At 39.3% G+C, this 24,754-nt stretch overlaps 1 protein-coding gene across 1 annotated transcript in view; it reads left to right on the forward strand.

Annotated features, from left to right (window-relative positions):
* Positions 1–24,754, forward strand: part of LOC126336262 (dynein axonemal heavy chain 3) — a 1,127,841-nt gene that overhangs the window by 1,025,789 nt on the left and 77,298 nt on the right. The window contains exon 64 of the mRNA XM_049999758.1: positions 11,687–11,846. Within this exon, the coding sequence (XP_049855715.1) occupies positions 11,687–11,846 (160 nt within the window). The remainder of the gene's footprint in view (positions 1–11,686; positions 11,847–24,754) is intronic.

Raw genomic sequence — 24,754 nt, forward strand, 5'->3', positions numbered from 1 at the left:
CCAAAGGGACCAAACTGCTGATGTAATCAGTCCCTAGACTTACACACTACTTAAACTATCTTTTCCCCATTGCTACACTAGCTGGCCCATTCACTCCTTGAAAAATCTAGTAGGCTGCAGTTGGACCCAGACCTGAACCCAATCACTTACTTCGTCGTCCGTTGCGAATCGATGTCTGTGAGTAGCTTGTTTTAGAGGTCCAACTACATGAAAATCACACGGTGAAAAGTCGGGACTGTACAGTGGATGTTCCAGCTTTCCCACTGAAACTGCTTCAGTGTTGTCTTCACCACATTGGCTGTGTCTTGGTGGACATTACCATGCATGAGGAGAATGCCATTGGACAACATGCCTCAGTGTTTTGACTTGATGGCTCGTCTAAGGTTCTGTAAGGTGGCTTGATAATGTTCCAGGAACTCAACAAGCATTGGGCCCTTATGGTCAAAAAATAAGAACATTATGAGCTTCTTCAAGGATGGAACTGACCGGCTAGTGCAGCAGTGGGGAAATTGTGCCAACAGTAAGCAAACTGCCGTCTGATTCACAATTCCTATGCAGCATGCTACGTAAATTTAAGTATTAACTGTGTTTTTCTTACCTGTCACTTCTCCATGTGTTTTTGCTTTTAGGAAGCTTTAATTTTTGAGTACTATTAATAGTGTTCCATAGATTTCATGTTTGTTTTGAATACAGTCCAAAGACAGTTAGTGCTTATTTTCATTGTTTCCAACGAGAAGTGTCTGGTAACCACAGTTTATTCTGCTATCAGCTGCCTTTAGTGAATTAGCAGTCTCATTAAAAGTTGATTACTTAACTTTCTACAGTAAACTGTTGATTTCTTAGGATGGATAGGATGTGTGACTGCTATGTACAGACACAGGCGGAGCTGGCCATGGTTCACAAACAGCTTAAACTGCTGATGGCCGTGGTCAGCCGTCTTCAGGCTACTGCCTCAGAGTCTAGCAGCAGTGTGGAGTCTGGTGTATTGCATGGTACACCGCAGGTGTTTCATGCTTCACCCACGGTCCCTGCTGTCGAGACATCTTCGCAGGTACCGGGCCCGGTTGGGTCACCCTGTCCCCAAGGGGAGTGGCAGGTTTAACGGCATTTGCATTGCATGAGGCAGAGGGTCAGTGTGGAGGCTAACCACGTGGCATTGCCCGCTCTGGCTCTGAGTGGTCATGTGGCCAGTCTCTCAGCAAGGTCCGAGCAGGCACACGGCGGGAGGGGTTTAATAGTGATTGGCAGCTCCAATGTTAGGCGGATGATAGAGACCCTTAGGGAAATAACAGAAAGGTCAGGGAAGAAGGCCAGTGTTCACTCTGTCTGCTTGCTGGGGAGATCTCATCCGAGATGTGGAGGAGGGCCTGCCGGCAGTGATAGAGAGCACTGGTTGCACCCAACTGCAAATTGTTGCTCATGTCGGCATGAATGACTCCTGCTGTCTGGGTTCAGAGGTCATCCTCAGTTCATACAGGTAGTTGGCAGAGTTGGTTAAGGCGGAAAGCCTCACTCGCAGGGTAGAATCCGAGCTAACTATTTGTAGTGTCGTTCCCAGAACCAATCGTGGTCCTGTGGTTTGGAGACTAGTGGAAGGCTTGAACCAGAGACTCAGATGATTCTGTGGAGATCTGAGGCACAAATTTCTCAACCTCCGCTATCGGGTGGAGAAATGTATGGTCCCCCTGAAAAGGTCAGGCGTGCACTACATGCCGGAAGCGCCTACATGGGTAGTGGAGTACGTGCGGAGTGCACATGTGGTTTTTTTTAGGTTAGAGAATTCCCTCCCTAGGCCCGACAAGACGCCTCCGGAGACGCAACAAGGTATCAGTAGGCAAAACACAACGGGGAATGACAATATTAATGTGGTAATAGTAAACTGCAGGAGCGTCTATAGGAAGGTTCCAGAACTGCTCTCATTAGTAAACGGTCACAATGCCCACATAGTACTAGGGATGGAAAGTTGGCTGAAACCAGATGTAAACAGATATGAAATTCTAAACTCAGATTGGAATGTATACCTCAGATACAGGCTGGACAGTGAAACGGGAGGCGATAAAAAGTGCAATAGTAGCGAAGGAAATTGATGGAGATCCGAAATGTGAATTAATTTGGGTGAAGGTCACAGTTAAAGCAGGCTCAAACATGGTAATTGGATGTCTGTATAGGCCTCCTGGATCAGTAGCTGTTGTGGCAGAACACCTGAAAGAAAATTTGGAAAATATTTTGAGTAGATTTCACGAGCATGTTATAGTTTTGGGTGGAGATTTTAATTTATCAGATATAGACTGGGAGACTCAGATGTTTATAACAGGTAGCAGGGACAAAGAATCTACTGAAATTTTTGTAAGTGCATTATCTGAAAACTACCTTGAGCAGTTCAACAGAGAACCGAGTCATGGCGATAACATATTAAGACCTTCTGGTGACAAACAAACCCAAACTATTTGAAACAAATAACGCAGAACAGGGAATCAGCGATCATGAAGGGGTTACAGCATCAGTGATTTCAGCCATAAATAGTAATATTAAAAAAGGGAAGAAGATTTTTCTGTTTAGCGAAAGTGACAAAAAGCAGATTTCAGAGTACTTTGACGGCTCAACACAAAAGTTTTATCTCAGGTATAGATAATGTTGAGGATAAGTGGACAAAGTTCAAAAGCATTGTACAGTATGCATTAGATGAGTACGTGCCAAGCAAGATGGTAAGAGATGGAAAATAGCCACCGTGGTACAACAACTGAGTTAGAAAACTGCTACGGAAGCAAAGGGAACTTCACAGCAAACATAAACATAGCCAAAGCCTTGCAGACAAACAAAAGTTACACGAAGCAAAATGTAGTTTGAGGAGGGCTATGCAAGAGACGTTCAATGAATTTGAAAGTAAAGTTCTATGTACTGACTTGCCACAAAATCCTAAGAAATTTTGGTCTTATATCAAAGCGATAGGTGGATCAAAACAAAATGTCCAGACACTCTGTGACCAAAATGGTACTGAAACAGAGGATGACAGACTAAAGGCCGAAATACTAAATGTCTTTCTCCAAAGCTATTTCACAGAGGAAGACTGCACTGTAGTTCCTTCTCTAGATTGTTGCATATATGACAAAATGGTGGATATCAAAATAGATGACAGAAGGATAGAAAAACAATTAAAATCACTCAGAAGAGGAAAGCCGCTGGACCTGATGAGATACCAGTTCGATTTTACACACCTTGCAGAGGTGTACCGTAGACCTCTAGAAGAGCGTAGCATACCAAAAGATTGGAGAAGGACACAGGTCATCCCCATTTTCAAGAAGGGATGCCGAACAGGTGTGCTGATCTATAGACCTATATCTCCAACGTCGATCAGTTGTAGAATTTTCGAACATCTATTGTGTTTGAGTATAATGATGTTTCTGCAGACTAGAAATCTACTCTGTAGGAATCAGCATGGGTTTTGAAAAAGACGATCATGTGAAACCCAGCTCATGCTATTCGTCCACAAGACTCAGACAGCCATAGACACTGGTTCCCAGGTAGATGCCGTGTTTCTTGACTTCTGCAAGGCGTTTGATAAAGCTCCTCCCCCAATTGTTTAATGTACAAAGTAAAAGCATATGGGCTATCAGACCAAATGTGTGATTGAATTGAAGAGTTCCTAGGTAACAGAAAGCATCATGTCATCCTCGATGGAGAGAAGTCTTCCGAAGTAGGAGTGATTTCAGGAGTGCCACAGGGAAGTGTCTTAGGACTGTTGCTATTCAAAATATATATAAATGACCTTGTGGATAACATCGGAAGTTCACTGAGACTTTTTGCGGATGATGCTGTAGTATATCGAGAGGTTGTAACAATGGCAAATTGTACTGAAATGCAGGAGGATATGCAACGAATTGACACACGGTGCAGGGAATGGCAATGGAATCTCAATGTAGACAAGTGTAATGTGCTGCGAATACATAGAAAGAAAGATCCTTTATCATATAGCTACAATATAGCAGGTCAGCAACTGGAAGGAGTTAATTCCATAAATTATCTGGGAGTAGGTATTAGGAGTGATTTAAAATGGAATGACCATATAAAATTAATTGTCGGTAAAGCAGATGCCAGACTGAGATTCATTGGAAGAATCCTAAGGAAATGCAGTCAGTAAACAAAAGAAGTAGGTTATAGTACACTTCTTGAGGTTATAGTACACTGCTTGAATACTGCTCAGCGGTGTGGGATCCGTATCAGATAGGGTTGATAGAAGAGATAGAGAAGATCCAACACAGAGCAGCACTCTTCATTACAGGATCATTTAGTAATTGCAAAAGCATTATGGAGATGATGGATAAACTCCAGTGGAAGACTCTGCAACAGAGGCGCTCAGTAGTTCAGCACAGACATACCTTCACCGAGGAGTCAAGCAGTATATTGCTCCCTCCTATGTATATCTCGTGAAGAGACCATAAGGATAAAATCAGAGAGATTAGAGCCCACACAGAGGCATACCAACAATCTTTCTTTCCACGAACATTACGAGACTGGAATAGAAGGGAGAACCGATAGAAGTACTCGAGCTACTCTCCGCTACACACAGGTAGCTTTTGGTGTTTGGATGTAGATGTAGATGTAGATATCAGAACTTGTGTGCATGGTCTTTCATTTCTTTGAAGGTGGTGAAGTCGCATGTTTCCATTGCTTACTCTGACACTTGCATTCCAGTACAAAATGGTGACAACCATGCTTCATTGCCTGTGACAATACACAATAGAAGTCTTATTCCTCCTCATAATAACATTGCAGATGACTCAAAGACAGTGCCATTCGTGTATTGCTCTGTTCGGCAGTCAGTTGGTGGGGAACCTGCTGTCCACACATTTTTCAAAAGTTCAAGTGCTGATGTATTGAGGTGTGGGCAGTGTCCACACTAATATCCAGTAACCGGTGGATCTCATCCATGGTGATTCTGCAGTTGTCCAAAACTAAAGCATTTGTTTCCAGAACCATTTCCAGTGTGATGACACGATGAGCCTGTTCGGGACGAGCATTGTCTTCCAGTGACTATTGCACCATTCTACTCAGACTGTACTCACCGTACACAGCCTTCATCTGTCGATACATTTCACTGCCTCCAACTTCCTCCACCACCAAAAATCAAATCACTTCTCGTTGTTCCTGCTTACACGCCTGCAAATTTGGTAGTGGACGATAATTTGTGTGACCACCTTCTCTTTGGTGTGAAACCACGTTGGTGCTCTGCAACATCAGACGGTGCACATACATGTCAGTCTCTCTACCAATAGATGGCGCCACCATACCTGCAGTTACGTGGTGCCACCTTATGTGTAAGACAAAGGTAGATGCACTGATCAGGTTTCATTTGAATGAACCTCATATTGTGAGTATGACTAGAGCTTACGAGTGATAGAAATGTTCAGAGAAGGTCAAGAAGATGAAAAAAGCGCATCAGCAATTGGAACAAGTAAAGAAAGTGGTTCTGGTAAATTGTAAAATCACCTTAAGGGAGGTTGCTGATGATGTTGGCATATCCTGTGACTCATGACAGGCAACTCTTTTCAGATGGTTTGGGCACAAAACGTGCAGCAGGTACCAAAGTTATTGAAGTTCAACCAAAAACGGTGTCATGTAGATGTCACTCAGGAATTGCTGAATGAAGTCAACAATGAATCAGAACATCTAAAGAATGTTACAACAGGTGACAAAACATGGATGTATAGGTATGATGTCAAAACCGAGGCCCAGTTGTCCCAACGGAAACTTCTTTGAAGAACCAGGACCAAAAAACTTTTGACATATTTCATCAAATGTGAAGGTTCTATTCACTATTTTCTTTGATTACAATGTGAGAGTGCATCATGAGTTCCTCCCTTAAGGTTGTATGGGCAATAAGGAATATTACTTGCCTGTTTTGTACTGTTTGCATTAGCAATCTGAAGAAAACAAACAGAATTGTGGCAAAATCACTCGTAGAAAATACAGGGTGACACAGAAAAATGGGAACATTTCCACAATCCAATAAAACTAGAAGTGATGAAGGAAAGAAATTGCATTCATAGTAATTGAAACCTTACAACTTTGCCATTTATGAAACACTGGTGGCATTTATCGTTTTTTTTAAATTACGTCCTTTAGATGGCGCCTTCCTGTAAGAATCGATTCGTGAAATCTGCTGTTGAGATTCCTCATTGAGTGCTGCAACATCTCAACTGGGCTACTGTAAATTGCATCCCAAGTTCTCTGTTTTAACTCATCCAGTGTTCTTGGTCATGTCATGTAGACTTTTGCTCTTGAAGTAGCCCCACAAGAAAAAGTGACAAATGGATAAATCTGGCAAACTAAGGGGCCAGGGAGTATTACTGAATCATGAGATCAGACAATCCCAAACAATTCTCACACATATGCCATTAACTGCCGTGCAGTGTGTGATGTTACTCCGTCCTGTTGCAACCAGGCTTCTAGAACGTTTGAAAAGTTGTTCAGTGCAGGTGTAATGTAAGTTCGTAACTTCTCCACATAACGATCAGCAGTGACAGTTGTTGTGTTTCCCTGTTCATTTGCACAAAAATAGAGTCCGATAATCCCATTTGATGAAACACCACACCAAACTGTCGCTTTACTAGCGTGTAAAGGGCACTCATGAATGTCATTAGGTTTTGTGTTTGTCCAGTAATGGTAGTTCGGTAACCTGTAAGATGAAAATGTACCTCATCTGACATCCACAAATTATTTAGAAATTCATTGTCATTGTTAATTTTTGTTATCATTTGTTGACAGAATCCTATTCGTAACTGGTAATCATTGCCCTTCCGTTGTTGCTCCATGTGCAGTTTGTATGGATGAAATTTTAAATCATGATGAATAATTCTGCAAACACTCTCCCGGGACATTCCAACCAGTGCTGCTTGCTTCGAACTGAATGCCGTGGGCTCCATAAGACAGTCTTGTGTACAACATCAATGTTTTGCTGGAGAATGCACACTTCTTGGTCATCCTGTTGGTTTCTTCTTGAGGGTAGATCGGATCTCTTCAGAGTTATTAATCCAACATCTTAGCTTGTATTTCAATGGAACATCATCCTGATATCCTAAATTATAAAAATGTTGAAACTCCCTCTGTGGCACTAACCAAACTATCATTGTTTTTATAAAAAAAAATTTATAGCTAATGCATGCTATTGTCCGTTCCACTGATCCATGATTACTGAAATGGTGGACTGTCTACTCGCTAACTGTCACAAACCTGCAGTGCTGCCACCTGTCCATGGCTGCCACTACTCATTTCAAACATTCCTGTTATTCTGTGTCACCCTGTACATCATAATAATGCTCCTGCTCATGTCTCAATGTCTGTTCATGATTTTTTGTCAAAAAACCAAACTGTTGTGTTGCTCACGCGCCATATTTGCTGGACATGTATTCTTGTGACCTCTTTCAATTTCCAAGGCTGAAGAGAACCATAAAGGCACATTGTTTTGGCACCATTTATGAGATAAAAATAGAATCTCTGAAGTTTCCGAACGGCAACGGCCTTTCCACAGTGACTTGGATGGGTGACCTCCAGGCCGCCATGCGCGGTTGCCATTTTTCGGGGCGCACTCAGCCTCCTGATGCCAATTGAGGTGCTACTTGACCGAATAGTAGCACCATCATAGCGCCCGGGAGAGCGGTGTGCTGACCTCACGCCCCTCCTATCCACATACTTCACTGAGGACTTCACAGTGGTTGGATGGTCTTGGTAGGCCACTCATGGCCTGAAGACGGACTGAGTGAAGTTTCCAAACACCATAATGAAAAGTGAGTTCCAGAAGTGCATTCAAGATTGGTAAAAGTTGTAGTAAAGCTGAGGGAGGTTACTTAGAATGTGAAAGAGTTGATGATGAATAAATAAACATTCTTTAAGAAAAACAAAAATGCTCATTACTTTTTGATAACACCTCAAATTTAGGTGTAATTATCAGTGAGTGGAATGATAAATCTGCATATAATTTTTATCAAATCTAGTACTTTTTACATGAAACCATTGACACAATTCCAAGACATATTGATCTTGTGGTACATTGAGGTACTTCTGTGTGTGTACTGCACTGTAGTAGTCATTTACAGTGTTCAACGCAATGGTCGGTGCAGAGACTGCTACATGATTGTAAGAGATTGTGATATGTTGTTATCATATTGAAAATATCATTGACAGAGAAAGTAAGTACATGGAAATTTATTTTAATGTCGATTTGAATTTTTACTACTACTGCTTTTATAAATGGTTTCAAAATGAAAGTATGTACTCTTTTTAGAAATTTCTTGCATTTTTGGCACATTTTTTGCTCATTAGTTAGGACTATAACTTGTTTTAGGCGTTATGACTTCACGAGAGTTTCAAGATGTGGGATTCAATCTACGAAAAGTGCCTTCAAATATATCATAGGAAATGGGTGGTTGAAGACTGTATGTTCCAGTTGTTCTAAAGTGAAACCAGATGTTTAAAACAACTGGTAGTTTATTTTCTGTCAATTTATTGTATTTGTTGCTTACTATTATAATAAAGGTTAATTTTGTGAAAAATTTTAAAATTATATTCCAAAGTGAAACCATCACTTTAAAACAACTGGTTCTTTACTTTTTTGCGAATTTCTTCTCATTTTCATTGATTACTTTGATAATAAAGGTAAATTTTATAAAAATGTTGAAATAATACACTGCCTGATAAAAAACGAAAGTGAAATGAAACTTCCCGAGTTGAGACACTATGTCCCCCTCCAAAACATTGGAAGAAAGGGATCTCATCCCAGATCACTGTCCTAACAACTGACAGTGGTCATCCAGGTTAGTTCAGATTTGCAGTTTGTTGCTTAACACAATACAACTCATCTGTTACCACTCCGAGCTTCAGGTGCGTGACACTGTTTGAAATGCAGCTGTTTGTGTCGTGTTATTGATGGCGTTCTACATGTGTGGCAGTAATCTCACTGCTTATAATCTCCAACCATTGTGTGGGATGACACAGAATGTTGCAGAGAGTCCATTATTTGTTTTCTGATGTCACCCACAGATGTGAAGGGTTATGATGCGCTCGGTAAACAATATTGCAATCCTCTCCCAGAGTTGTCGTACGTGGTCGAACCTTGACCACATGTACGACTGTCCTCACTTTCCCATGTAGTCCGTCACTGTTACATCAAATTACAACGGAAATCTGGACATTGGACAATTTGACCAGCCATCCAAATGGAGACTCACAATCGGCCTCCTTTCACGCACTGTCAAGTGCTGATAATGATGTCTTAGGTGATTATGCAGCATCTCTGTCTTTGGCAGTGATCTCCCAAAATCTGATGATATTTGTGCCCCTCGTATACCTTACCAGACCTGGTAACAACAATAATCAAACAACAGTAGTGCACTCTTTTGACAGTTCTACCTGTGACAGAAAATTGCTACGCTAATCATTTTCAAGCCACATGTGATGTGTACACATACACATCTGGCGATGTCTTCTGCGTGCTTCACTTTGTTTGTCTGGCGGTGTATATCAGTTTCCGTAACTCTTTTTATGGGTCATGTGCTTCATTACCAGAATCTGAGCGTAATCGCTTGTAGACTTAAATGTGAGCATAATGGCTTCTAAACTTAAATGATTTTCATAGAATGTATTTTGTTTGTATGTAAACCAAGACTTGCTAATCCAGTTGAGATTCTTGCAGTATTTTTTTAATTTTCTTATTTACAAAATTTCCTCAATGCACTATTCATGTGCTGTACAACAACACATGTCCTGATTTAATTCTGTTTTGTCTTCATTTGTGACCATCTTCTGGTAACCACTCTGTGTCCCATCTACTCTTGTTTAAATTCTTCTTCTAACCTAGTTTTGCAACATATTGTTCTTACATAACAAGCAGTTGAGCATCTAAGGTTCATATCTTTATCTTTTTCGTCTGACTTTGGCACAGTTGTAGAAGTAATCCGTTATGCCTTGTGACCTGAAACCGTTGCCTGAGTTCCCTCGCTCCAGACCCAAGTGCTTCAGAGTCTTACAACTGTGGATTAATACCACCAGTTTATATGCTGATCGCATGACAGCATAAACCCTAGTGTACATTAAGTACTATTATTTAATAGTCATTTAGCCTTTGTGTCATCTGATATACATTTAGTGAAGAAGGTGGAGTACCTGACTCTTCACACTCTTTACTGTACAGTTTGGGAAGCAGTCTGTCAATATTTCTTCTCGATAAAGCAATCCATCCATAATGTCACATTATGGGTACTAACAGCTGCATTACAGAAATGTCTGGATTCGATCTAGAGATATATCCTGATCAGTTCTCTCAGTTCTCATTGACATGTATTTATGGGCTACAGAATTAGTTCAATCACTTACAAAGTTCTGAGAACTATATGCATTACTATAAAATGATGAACATACGAGTAGTATATGTTGACGCTGATTGAGAAAGAAGAGTGTCTGTGTAAACATTTTGCTGGTGCTTAAGCTACAAGATAAATGAGTGCTGGTCAGCTGCATAATGTGAATTAATCCTTCATGTGGATGGTCTGTTACGTGCCTGCTACCATATAATTATGACATTCTGCGCTGTGAATCTCAGCCTGCAACAGTCATAGGTAAATTTACTTTGCTCAGAGTGTCATTACTTTATTTGTGTTAAGAGTAATCCACAGATGGACATCTCTTCCTGGCCCAATGCATAAATCCTTGTAGAAATGAAACTCCAAGGCAGAAACTAATGTAGATGAATAAATAAATGATAATAATAATAATAATAATAATAACATTTGCATTGTATGAGGGTTGGAACTCAAATAGTGGCAACTATTTATTCGCAACCAGTATGAAACAGTTACATGTTGGCACCTGTTACTGTCCTTCAAAGTAGTCACCAGCATAGTGTAGAACCCATTGCCAGTTATGTGGAAGGTGTAGTATACCGTTAGCAGAGCCTGTTCTGTTGATGGTGCAAATGGAGTGGTCTACTGCCTGTTGAATCTCTGGAACAGTTCTGAAGCGAATGCCACGAAGTGGTTCATTCATCTTCAGAATCAAATCAAAGTCACAAGACTTAAGTCCGGGGAGTATGGTGGATAGTACAGTACTTCCCAATCCCATCAACTGAACAGAGCAGCCACAGCTTGCGCTGTATGCACCGGCGCATTGTTGTGAAAAATGATGGGTGGTTTGCACAGAAAGTGTTGCCTCTTCTTTTGCATAGCTGGTCACAGGTTATGCTCCAAAAATGAATAGTAATACTACGCATTGACAGTATGCCGTGGAGGAAGTAATGCTTTACGAAAACTTCATCACAGTCGTACACAAGAACCACCATAACTTTAGACTGCTCCATTCACACCATCAACAGAACAGGCTCTACTAATGGTATACTATGCCTTCCATATTGCTGACAACTGGTTCTACACAATGCTGGTGACTACTTTGAAGGACAGTAACAGGTGCAAACACGTAACTCTTATGTATCCATTGTGAATAAATAGTTGCCACTATTTATGTTCCAACCCTTGTATTATGTCAGTGCTGCAGAACAGTTGTGTTTTTAGTGTCAAGATACCATTGGTTTCTGTGTTTTTGCTTTAGTTATTGATAATTTCTGTACAATAGCCAAAGAGGATTTTGATATGGTTGCAGAATCATAAACATATTCATTTTGAATTTTTATGCATTGTAGGTATGCGTTTTCGAGCAGTGGACTCTATTATGTTCCACAGGACACCTCTATTGAGGGATGTTTGGAATACATACGCACTTTACCTCTCATTACATCACCTGAGGTTTATGGTCTGCATGATAATGCAGACATTACTAAAGATAACAATGAAACATCACAGGTAAGTCTGTGTATTCAGGAACTGTATAATTTTATTACACTGCAAACTCATTTAGTCACTTTTAAAGTACAATGGTTTCAAAATTCTGTATTCTGCATTGTAATTTACCTCTCATTTTGTCCTCAGTCCAAACTTTGCATAAAATTCTCTTTCTTATCATTAAATTCTTCATGTTTATGGCCATAGCATCTCTAGTTGCTTGAAGGGATTCTAATTCCATAATTGCAGACACACATAAAAATTTAAAATATCTTCAGTAACTCAGCTTTAGTTTTTTGTGTTTCCTATTTTTTTAAATTGTTTAAAACATAGAAATGTTGAAAGGTTAAATGAGACCTGTTCCACTGTATATGTTGAAGTGTTCCCTGTGTCTGAAGTATTGTGCAGTTCATACTAAGTGTGCTGTTATTCTTAAACTCTGAACTGCTGCCTCTTAAAGTACTGTTCAGACAAAAAGTTTAGTTATTCTTTATGTGGACTTCTTCACCATTGCAACTTCTCCTTGGCTAGAATCTTGAAGCCTTAACCAATTCCCAGTTCTCACTACCAAAAAAAAAAAAAAAATTGAAAGCTCTTCTGTTCTATGCAATTATATTGCATCATAAGGCAACATGTATTTTACAGTTTGGGAACTTATATTGATCTGAAATACAGTTTTGGAACATATATTGATCTGAAATTCACAACCCACTTCCCTGAGACAGGACATCACAGCACAGTATAACTATCCACCCAGCAGTTACCAGAACGCTCAGCAATACTGCCGCCATTGACCCATCTTGCAGACACATGGCGCCCATCAGAGCCAGTGTACATGCACAAATGACACAAATTCCCAGCAGTTGAAATTCAAAGCAAATTAACTAATAATAAGTCCTGTCACTGTGGCAATTATCATTTGTTGGTCCAGTAGACACAATATATCACATTGCTTTACCATAAATGATATGTTAGACTATATATCCCTGTCTTTAGACAGATAACATCATTGCAATGCTGTTAAATAAAAAAAATAGGCAGGATTATAAAATTAAAGTAATGACAATTTGCCTCTTTAGTTTCTCCACTACATTCTTCATGAACTACAAGCCATCCACATATAGCCTTTGTACTAAGTACTAATCCCTTTTCTGTCCTATAGTAAGCCTTAGTAGCCCTTAACTAAGCCCTCTACACATAAAACAGAAAGTACAGGCACAAACACCAACAGTTTGCTTACTACGCCGCTTCCCCCATGTCCACCCGCTGCCTGACAAAACTGCACACTGCAGTTACGATGCTGTGCTGCACAAAGGTTGATAATGTTGGCACCACTTTTCAGATGAAGTCCACTAATACTTCTGATGCCATCCATATAATCTGAACTTTTGTGCTGTGTGACATAGCTTTGAAAATTTTGTGAGGATTAACTGTTTGTAATTTCTTTCCATTTTTCTATTTTTCTATATTTATGGACTAACTACAAAAAGGACTGGTAAATCCATTGTACCTGTACTTAATACTCAAATTAGTTGTCATATCAACTCCCTTACCATCTCTTTGTAATTTTCGTATGACATTTAAAGTCACAATTTGACATTGTATAAGGTAAAAAAGTAAATAGCTAACTCTGTCTCTGCCATTTTTGTAAGTAATCCTTGTAATAAGTATTAAAACTAAGTCACTTCTACAGGGTGGTTATAATTAAACTGACAGTGTTCTGAGTGCTGTGGTGTGGGCTGTACGCGTCGCAGAATCCTCAGCACCATATGTTTGTTCATTACTGGTGCACTCGTGGAGGATGTGTGTGAGGAAAATAATAATAATAATAATAATAATAATAATAATAGTTCCACTTTTCACCATCAGGTGATGATGTGGTGCTGTAAGCAGTCAAGATAAGGCTTGGGCGGAACAATCAAACGTGTGATAACAGTGTATTCAGCAAAATCTCTCGAATCAGCAACATGCTCCATCCGTAACAGGGCATGGTTGACAGTTGCTCACAGCATATCAGCGTATCCAGTAAATTACAGCAATATGTTATTGTATGGTATCCTTCAGATCAGGAAGAGTCTGGATACTTCCCTGATAAACGCGATTTTCAGATATCCCCACAAACAGATGTCACACAGATTTAGTTCAGATGATCTGTAAGGCCGTATGTTTATAAAATTCCCTAGAGAAGATGAGATCATTACCAAAAGTTTCTCAATTCAAATCTTTTGTGTGGAAAGCTACATGTTTTGTTGTCACATCTTGCATTAAAATAACACTGTGGACACAGCTGTGTTCGTGCAAAGCTGGAATTGTGTATTGCACGAGTAGGTCCATATAACGTGCAGATGTCACTGTACACTTAACATGCCTGTGTGGTGTCATCTTCTCAAATACATGTGAACCGAGAATGAAGAAGCTCATAAAACCGCACCACAAAGACATATAAATTGAGTACAGGGAATGTTCCTGCAAGACATGTTGAAGAGTAGAACTCCATATGCGATAGTTCTGTACATTCACAACACCATGCAGAGTAAAATGTGCCTTATCCATCCAAAGAAGTTTCTCTGGCCACATGTCATCCTTTTCGATGTATGCCCACATAAAAAGGGCAAAGTCATAGCACTTTACCATATCTTGGGACTTAATTGGTGCACATTCTGAATTTTCTAGGGGTACCTGAGTAAAATGTGCCACAAAGTTTTTTGAACTGTTGACCACAGGAGAGACAATTCTCATGACACAACTCGAGCACTGGTTGTGGAATTTGAGGTGTGTGCTGCACAGTGGGCTGTAGCTATAGAATCTCCATCGACAACTGCCATGTGAATGAACCACCTTCCTCTCCCTGCTGCACCACCTAATTGACCTGTTTCTTCAAATTTTTTTGTCATATTCTGTAACACATTTATTGACACAGCATCTCTTTGTAGCCATATCTGCTGGCAACGTTCCTCCAATGCATTGCTGCTATTGTGATAAAACAAATATACTAGCAGTGTGAGGTCTCTCTCCTCAATATCCATTGTATCTTGAATGGAAAACTTCAATTTTCTTAACTTGTTACCAAGAGCCACACCAGAAAAGAAATCAAAACATGTTGCCAAGTGACAGACAGCACACTGACATCAAAACAGGAAACATCTCATATTCTAACTGCTTACAGTGCCATATTTTCACCTTGTGGCAGAAAGTGGAACTATTAGTTTTTTCAGCATACTCTACAAGCACACTAATTAATGACCATACCTACAATGTTTCAGCATCCTCTGATGTGTACAGCTCACACTGCAGTGCTCGGAACACTGTCAGTTTAGTTGTAACCAGATGGTACTTAATCTCATGAAAGTACCAGGCATGTCGTGTGAGTTAACACTGGTAGTTAATAGACGTCTGAAGTCTACACAGTTCTGTTGAAACTGTTGATTGAACTCTGCCACATAGGTGTTCTGCCAGTTTAATAGTAACTATGTATTTGAAGCGAGTAATCATACTCAGATAGACTTATTGCACACATCCTCTAATGAAAGAGGTATATTAACCAGTAACATAATACTTGGCAGAAAATTCTGCTCAACTAGATAATCATTATGTTCCACCAGAGTTGTGAAGTGGAACATTAAATGGTAACATCACTTAAATCTTTATGCTGTTGTAAAATATTTAAACTGATATTTGTGTCTGAATTTGTCTTTGATTCTGTATTATAGCTTTGTCGTGGGAAGTATTTTATTGATTTAAAACAAAATCAGACAGTTCAGCTATATCTGAATGTAACTCACTGGGTTCATTTATTGTGGTAGGTTCTATCTCTAAAATGTCCAGTACTAAAATGCTGTTACTTGTTGCTAGCTTTTCTTTGAGTCAGCGTTACTGCTGTCACACTTAACATTTAATTAGTATCAGGCTGTCTTATATTTTTAAATGAATATTTGACTACCGCTATTAATTTTTCAATCGTTGCATCTGTTCTTGAGGAGTGGATCAGTAGTGTTTTCGAAAGTCTCTTTAGTTTTAGCTGTTTATCCCAAAGCTTCTGGAATTCTGTTTGTGTCCTACCAGTGTTGGTTCAGATATGAGACATCAATCTATTCCTGTACCTTTTGTTTAGTTAAATCATTAACATGCTCTTCCAAATCACAAAAGTAGAGCCTAAGATTGCAGACCCATCTGGAACTTTATTTTACTGTGATACATTTAATCTGACTTCCATGCCTGATGTTTGTCTATATACCTCGTTAAATTCCTGTTTAGTTAAATCTGTAATCTGTTTCAAATACTAATTTACATCATAGCATTGTTTATTAACTTGATTTGTAAGTCACACTGTTTAATCACCTCAGTATGTACTCCCCGGATAAAGGTGACATCTGATGGTAACTTACATGCTTGTTTATTTATTTCCAACTCTTCTTTCTGAGAATCACTACTATCCTGGTCAAGTTTTGGTATTTAACTTGATTCTTTAACTTGATTCTTAATTCATCACCTTGACTCTTTAAGTGTTCTACCAAGTCAGCATTACTGCTATCTATTCTAGTATGAAATTTGGACCTTTACTTGTTACTCTGGGCTTTCATACTTGCTTTAGTAGTATCTAAGCTTGTATTAACTTATTGAAACTGTGCATTAAAATGATAATGATGATGCGCTAGACATTGCACCACATTGGCACTACGGTTATGACAGCTGCACAGATTACCGTAGTACATTTCCCTCCCTGATACAAGATACAAATTCCGACTCATGGTTCACCCCATTACTATTCACCTTCTAAACTTGCATCACTATTGCCAAGGCTCTCCAGTATTGGAATAGCACCTTAGCAATTAGTGAAATGGGATTAATCGCGCATGTGCATCAGGCATAGATAATATATTAATTGTACACAGTTGATGTTCCTGAGACATATTGAGTCTCATCTTTATCTATGATATGGACGAGGGTAGCAGGTGTGGTAGCTGCAGTGACAGGCTAGTGCATCTGCCTATTGACAGGAGACCCAGGTTTGAATCCCGGCACTGGTATATTCTTTAATTCATTTTTTCCACCTACATCATTACTGTAGAACAAGGTGAGACTCAGTATGTCTCAGGGACATCAACTGTATGGGATTATGTGCATTAAATGTTTTGAAAATTTCTTCAAGGCATTGCCCCAAACTCCTAATCAGTATGGGCATATAGCGACAGTGATAGTAAGTTTATAATTAATTTTTTCCCCACCAATAATTGTTAGAATTTGGATGACTTCATTAGTATCTTTTTTGAAAAACAAAATCAACTTCAACTGTACAACACATGCACTGTCACCAAACAAAAATCAATTTGGTTTCAATCCAGCTCATCAAATTCAGTACAGCTGCCTGCTGCATCACAATGTTACTAGAACTGTGTTACACAAACTCAGTGAGACCACACTATCATTTCTAGATGAGCAGCTAATGCTGATGCTGTTAGTTATCATGTGTCATATATACAGATCTGACAAAACAACAATAGCTCTTTGAAGTTGCTGTCGACTATCATCTGACTTGTGGATTCCTGTGACATAACCGATCTCAAATAATTTGATGATTATTGACTGATAAAGCAATTCTTCATAATTCTCTATAACTGTAGTACTTATAATGGCTTATGCACTGAAACATAATTTTGACTGCTAACCCAGTTGCTAAAGACATTTGTCAAAGCAATCCTCATTCAGAATTGTTAATTTCCTCATGATGTTTTAATATTTTTTCTTGTACAAATTTTATTCTATTTCCAACACTAAAGTATTGTGGTTTCTGCAACATGCACCAGAATGTAGTGTTTCCCGTGTATATTCAGATTACAAGTACCCTTTCTCGTAAACTGTGAACACATTGTAACATTACGAGTCAAGATAGCTGTAACAGAACTTGAATAGCGTAAAGTTATCGTTAAAAACGCATGCCTCACGATTTGTGATGATTTGGTCGGTCATAATAATAGTAACATGCTTTTGAATACAATTAAAATATAACGGCAATACCTGTTTAGTGTTATTGGAAATAATATGTAGTAAATTAATGAGTAAGGTAGCTGATCCTATAAGGTAAAATTGGGCATATTAAGGTGTTTTGCTTTATATCAACTAAGCCGATGATACAGCGTCTAAAAAAGAAGTGCTAATTATGCCTTGTGAAAAGTATAGGGGCGAATTTTAAATAGCTACAGTGTATAATCAGACTAACAAATGGACATTCAGTTACGCGAAATAGCGGATAGCGAAGTGTGGTTATTAAACTGAGTACACCTATAGGGCAGTCAATTCCGGGATAAGTCTATTCGCATTTCATGACGGACGCTTTATTGTGACCATTTCTTTCTTTATAGACTTACCAAGCGGGAAAGCGCCGGTAGATAGGAACAATAAATAAAACACACACACAGAATTTCTAGCTTTCGCAACTGACGGTTGCTTCTTCAGGAAAGAGGGAACGAGAAGGAAAGACGAAAGGATGTGGGTTTTAAGGGAGAGGGTAAGGAGGCATTCCAATCCCGGGAGTGGAAAGACTTACCTTAGGGGGGAAAAAGGATAGGTATACACTCGCACGCACGCGCACACACACACACACACACACACACACACACACACACACACACACACACACACACACACACACACACGCATATCCATCCATACATACACAGACACAAGCAGACATATTTAAAGGCAAAGAGTATGGGCAGAGATGTAAGTCAAGGCGGAAGTGTGGAGGCAAAGATGATGTTGAATGACAGGTGAGGATAGATTGAGGCCCGGTGGATAACGAGAAGAGAGGATATATTGAAGGGCAAGTTCCCATCTCCGGAGTTCGGATAGGTTGGTGTTGGTGGGAAGTATCCAGATGACTCGGACGGTGTAACACTGTGCCAAGATGTGCTGGCCGTGCACCAAGGCATGTTTACCCACAGGGTGGTCCTCATTACCAACAAACACGGTCTGCCTGTATCCATTCATGCGAATGGAAAGTTTGTTGCTGGTCATTCCCACATAGAAAGCATCACAGTGTAGGCAGGTCAGTTGGTAAATCAAGTGGGTGCTTTCACACGTGGCTCTGCCTTTGATCGTGTACACCTTCCGGGTTACAGGACTGGAGTAGGTGGTGGTGGGAGGGTGCATGGGACAGGTTTTACACCGGGGGCGGTTGCAAGGGTAGGAGCCAGAGGGTGGGGAAGGTGGTTTGGGGATTTCATAGGGATGAACCAAGAGGTTACGAAGGTTAGGTGGACAGCGGAAAGACACTCTTGGTGGAGTGGGGAGGATTTCATGAAGGATGGATCTCATTTCGGGGCAGGATTTTAGGAAGTCGTATCCCTGCTGGAGAGCCACATTCAGAGTCTGATCCAGTCCCGGGAAGTATCCTGTCACAAGTGGGGCACTTTTGGGGTTCTTCTGTGAGAGGTTCTGGGTTTGAGGGGATGAGGAAGTGGCTCTGGTTATCTGCTTCTGTACCAGGTCGGGAGCATAGTTGCGGGATGCGAAAGCTGTTTTCAGGTTGTTGGTGTAATGGTTGAGAGATTCAGGACTGGAGCAGATTCGTTTGCCACGAAGGCCTAGGCTGTAGGGAAGGGACCGTTTGATATGGAATGGGTGGCAGCTGTCATAATGGAGGTACTGTTGCTTGTTGGTGGGTTTGATGTGGACGGATGTGTGAAGCTGGCCATTGGACAGATTTTCCTGAATTTCCCCACGCTTTAACGTGTTTTGGAGACAACACAACTACCTAACCTTTGCACCTATTGTTGTTCACCAACCTACGTTCAGCACAGGCTCAACATAGCTCACCTCAAACCAACACTTTTTCGACTTTTTTCACACCTTTATCTCTCCCTATATAAATTTCTATTTATTTTCACTTTAACCTCATATTACCCTTTCCACCTTCTAATACCATGTCAACCACACAACATCCATACAACGACCTCATTAAATTTTATTTACATTTCCTCTGCAAACATGCCTTCACCCTAGCCAGATTACACTCCCATATTTTATTTACTCAGGCTTGTCTGACATTTGGCATTACCCCCAAAGGCCTCACACTTAAAGTTCCCATCTCTGGCTGCAATCCTTCTTTCTAACAAATGGACATTCAGTTATGCGAAATAGCGCATTTCGAAGTGTGGTCATTAAACTGAGTTCACCTACAGGGCAGTCAATTCCGGTATAAGTTTATTCACATCTCACGAGGGATGCAGTATTGAGACCTTTTTTTTATTATATTTTTTTATTATATCACAGAGAGTGGGTTTCAGTTTATAAAAAGGAGAAAAGCTGTATCATTATCATTGACTGTTGGTGTCAAGCAACCAAAACTGTTCATCAAAGGGTTTCAGTGAATGAGTGGTGAATGCGAAATGAAACAGTGAACAAAGTTATGTTGAATAAAGCAGAAGAGACAAGACAGTTTGGTCATATCTGTTATTATTCCATAAACTGTAACATTTTTTCTCGTTGTACAAAGCCTTTATAGATGATGATTATGACAATTTGTTTTGAAGGGATCTCATTATGAGTTAAGTTTTGGGGACCTGGTCAAGAGGGGGTAGTTCGTAGATCCTAACTGCTGCAGCTATTCTGTAATCAGGTGCTACCATGACTGTTGTGTGTTGTCAATGACTTAAGGACATCATATCTCATGCTCTAAGATCGACGCTCCTTTCCTCCTCGTATAACGGTGTCTCACAGTAACAATGACAACACCGACGACAAAGGAAGATACGGTAGAAGCGGCGACGCAACGTGCGGCTCGATCGAGGAGGATTGCTGCATCGAGTCAAGTGTCATCCGGATTCACGAACCCTAGAGTTGGAAAATATTGTAGCAGCCAGTGAGTCTATCCAATGAGAGAGGTATTCTTCAATAATCGCTAAAAGTGAGCGATATTACCAGGTATGATTAAAATAATAGTATAATTATTTTAAAAAAAAGGAAGTTGAGACTTATGATTTGGTAGATAAATATATATAAATACATAGTGAAAATAAGTTTATGTCTTGGTAGTGATCAATCATGTCAAAACGAATGAAAAGAGTACATGATAATGTCCAGTTGAGTAGAGTAATGAGTAGAGGGAGAGAGAGGAAAGCGAAGAGGATATGGATGATGCATCCCATGAGCTCAATGTGGGACAGGAGTCATGTATAGATAATAATACAGTTATTGATTTAGAGTCATTAGGAGATTCAAATACAATGATAAGTAAGGTAAGCAGCATGGGAGAACATAAAGATCTTGATGTTTCTGAAGTAGATCAGCAAGTTGATCCTCAAAATGGAAATATTAATCAAAAAATGTTTGATATGCTGGTATCAATAAATACTCAAATGGGTGTAATGAATAGAATACTTGGTTCACTAGAAAAAGATAATAAGCCATTAAAAGAGGACAATCAAAAGTTAAATGAAAAATTTGAGGCCAAACTTGGTTCATTAGAAGTTAAAATGGATTCTTGGGAAAGCAAACTGAACACCTTTGAATATAAACTGGAAAATATTAAGAAATTAAATGTGAGATTTGGAGAACTAGATCTAGAGTTTTCTAATACCTTAGAGAGGCAATACAATAATTTAATGGGAAAACTTCATGACATAGAAAAGAAATATGAGGTAGTTTCGAAGAGTTATGATGGCCTGTCCAATAGGATGGTTGAGTGTGAAAGTAGCTGTTTCAATGCTAGTGCACAGATAGAAGAGCTTTCAAAACAAATAGTCGAGTTTGAGTCCAATGCTCGTAAGGGGACTGACAAGTATTTTGTAGATCAAACTAAAAGACTTGACGTAGATCTGTCTGAATGGATAGAAATAAAAGGCGATGAAATTGTAGACAAGGTTAAGACTACTATTGGATCCCAGCCATATGAAAATATCAGTGAGCATCTAAATAGAAATGATGAATTAATTAAGCTCTTCACTAGCGAAATTCAGAAAATAAAAGACAAAATAGTTGATGAGTTACCTAAATGACAAACGGAAACCAATCATAAATTGGCGGAGTTAGAACGAAAGTCATCACAAAATTTGTTGACAGAGAACGAACATTCGGAGAATAGGTCGAAAAACAACCAAACATGTGATAATATGAAGTACAATTGTGGTGAAAATTTGCATTGGGAAGTTGATGATTCGGTTGGTAAAGATGATTGTTCTTTTGCTCAGCAAGGATATTTGTCTTCTTAAAAGGTGGAGTACAGCATTTTTAAAAGTAGACAATTCCCAACATTCTCCACTGAAAAGAACAACCTGCATCTGAAAATCCTTATCAATAATTTCAAAAGAATATTTCCACGTAGATGGTCAGAGCATGACCGACTTCAATTTATAGTATCCAAAATTACCGGAGAAGCCGCATTATGGGCCGCCAAAGTAAGTGAAAGTTGCCATACTTGCGCTGAGTGTGAACAACTTTTTTTGGCTAAATGCTGGTTGTCGAGTAAACAAGAGAAATTAAGAAAAGAGGTTTATCAACCTGAGTGTTTTAACAGTAAAAGGAGTACTATAAGGCAATATTTTGAAAAGTACCTAAATAAGACACATTATTGGAGTGATCCAATTTCTCACAAGGAAGTGATCAGAATTTTGAAGGGAAGGTTGCCCATAAATATACGTGAAAAGTTAATAAATGTTCCTGACCACGATGTAGAACAATTCTTGTTGGTGATTGACTCTGTAGATATGATTATGGAAGACTCAAGACAAATGAGTAGTAATCAAATGTCGACTTACACTCATAGTGATATTAATAATTATAATAGTAATTTAACGTGTGATAATAATAATACCGAAAACCAGGTCAAACCCACATCACAGGAGCGTGGCCAATCTTCGTCCTACGGTTGCAATAAAAACAATGATTATAATAAATATAGAAGAGATACTTACTGTGCTGGAGGTAAACCTCGATATGGTGACGTGAATGTGCATAGTAGTGATGTTAATAAGAGTAACAGGTACCCAAGTGATGAACCCAGTTGTATTCGACCTTGGGAAGATAATTCAAAGCATAACGTTCATCGGCGGGATGGAACAAATGCCTGAGTCCTCTTCCAGCACAAGGAGTTATACCAATGGGCGAAGGAGCCTCCAATGTGCGACGGGTTGAATACCATAACTCGGATCATACTGTACGAATTGTGGAAGTTCATGAACCCCCATCGATGACTCAACGAGATAGTTTAAACTAATACCAGTCACCAAATGCCTTCCTAGGATGACTGGAAAGGAGAAGGAAGGCAGGCATCAATTTTAACTGAGAGTATTAAGGTACAATAATGATTAGGATATTAGGAATGAATTAATTGAAGAAAAACCTGAAGTTTCTAATAAATGCAGACAAATTTTACAGGCAATAATTCCAACAAGTATAAATAATGTTGATGTTGAAATATTAATTGATACTGGAGTGACTATTAGTGTCATGACGCTGGACTGTTTAAAACAGATAAGCAGAGGGGTAAAAATGCCCACTTTTCCTATCACAGGATGTACCGTGTCTGGAGCGTTCAGCGCAAAAATGCAAAAAGTTGTGAAACAGGTATGTGTCAACGTTACAATACGGGGGGCTCAAATAGAAAGTACATTCCTGGTTGTTCCTAAAATGACAGTACCGTGTATCTGGGGTTTGGATTTTTTATGTGAGACCAGTGCAAGCATTAGTTTAGAGAAAGGTGAATGAATATTTAATTCCAATGGTAATGTTTTGACAGCTACCCTGAGAAAGGGTCGAGTAATTCCAAATCAATTGTGTATGAATCTAATGGTAAAATATGTCAGTATTGATGATGAAAATGTGTATGATATCTGCTTTATTGAATGTTCTGAAGAAATGATGGATAAAATGTCATTGCAGGAAAAGGTGTTAGAATCAGTATATTTATCTGTTATCCAAAGGGACTAATTGTACTACCTGTCTACCTGTTGGAAGCATATCAGTCGATTTGTAGTAAAAGGCCGGGTATAATAAAATACTTTGAATACCATATAAAGACGTATGCACATAAACCCTTTTGTCGTACTTCCTATTCTATCCCATAGACAAAGAAAGAAGTAGTCAGAAAGGAAATCAATAAAATGTTAGAATGGGGCATTATTGAGCCCTCAGATTCCAAATATTGTAACCCTCTTGTGGCGGTAATTAAACCTAATGCTGACATCAGATGCCAGAGAGATCAATAAGATCATTATACCTGTACAAGTGCGACCGGAGAACCTAGAAGACAAAAGTTTTATGGTGCCCGCCTCTTAACTTCTTTGGATACGCGTAGTTCATATTGGCAAACTAGAATATCAAAAGAATCTCGAAAATATACTGCATTCGTTTTTCTGGGCCGAAGTTACCAGTTTACCATCATGCCATTTGGGTTGAAAATAAGCGGTGGTGTTTTCATATCGGCTTTAGATACCGTGCTGGGCAGAGACCTTTTGAATGAAGTTACTTTATATGTGGATGATTTGCTAATTGCTTCTGAAACTTGGGAGGAACATTTGGACTTATTAAGAAGAGTTTTTGCAAAATTTTTGGAATACGGAGTTACTGCAAATTTGAGCAAATCCAAGTTTGCTCATAACAAATTGAAATTTCTTGGACATATAATTACTCCTGAAGGGATAAAACCAAATCCTAAAAAGATGGATGCAATTAACAGATGTGCTTATCCAAAGAATAGAATGGAATTAAAGTCATTTATTGGCTTAGTTTCATTTTTTCGACGATTTTTACCCAATCACTTAGGAAGCCAAGACTGTTTGTTATGACTGTTAAGAAAAAATGTCATGTGGGAGTGGAATTCCGAATGCACACAAGCTTTTGATAACATCCGCAATGCTTTGACTAATGCTCCACCGTTACATCATCCGAAACTTGATCAAGATTTTTATATTGCTGCGGATGCTTCTAAAACA

Source organism: Schistocerca gregaria, chromosome 2 (genome assembly GCF_023897955.1).
Source record: "Schistocerca gregaria isolate iqSchGreg1 chromosome 2, iqSchGreg1.2, whole genome shotgun sequence".
Taxonomy (NCBI): Eukaryota; Metazoa; Arthropoda; class Insecta; order Orthoptera; family Acrididae; genus Schistocerca; species Schistocerca gregaria.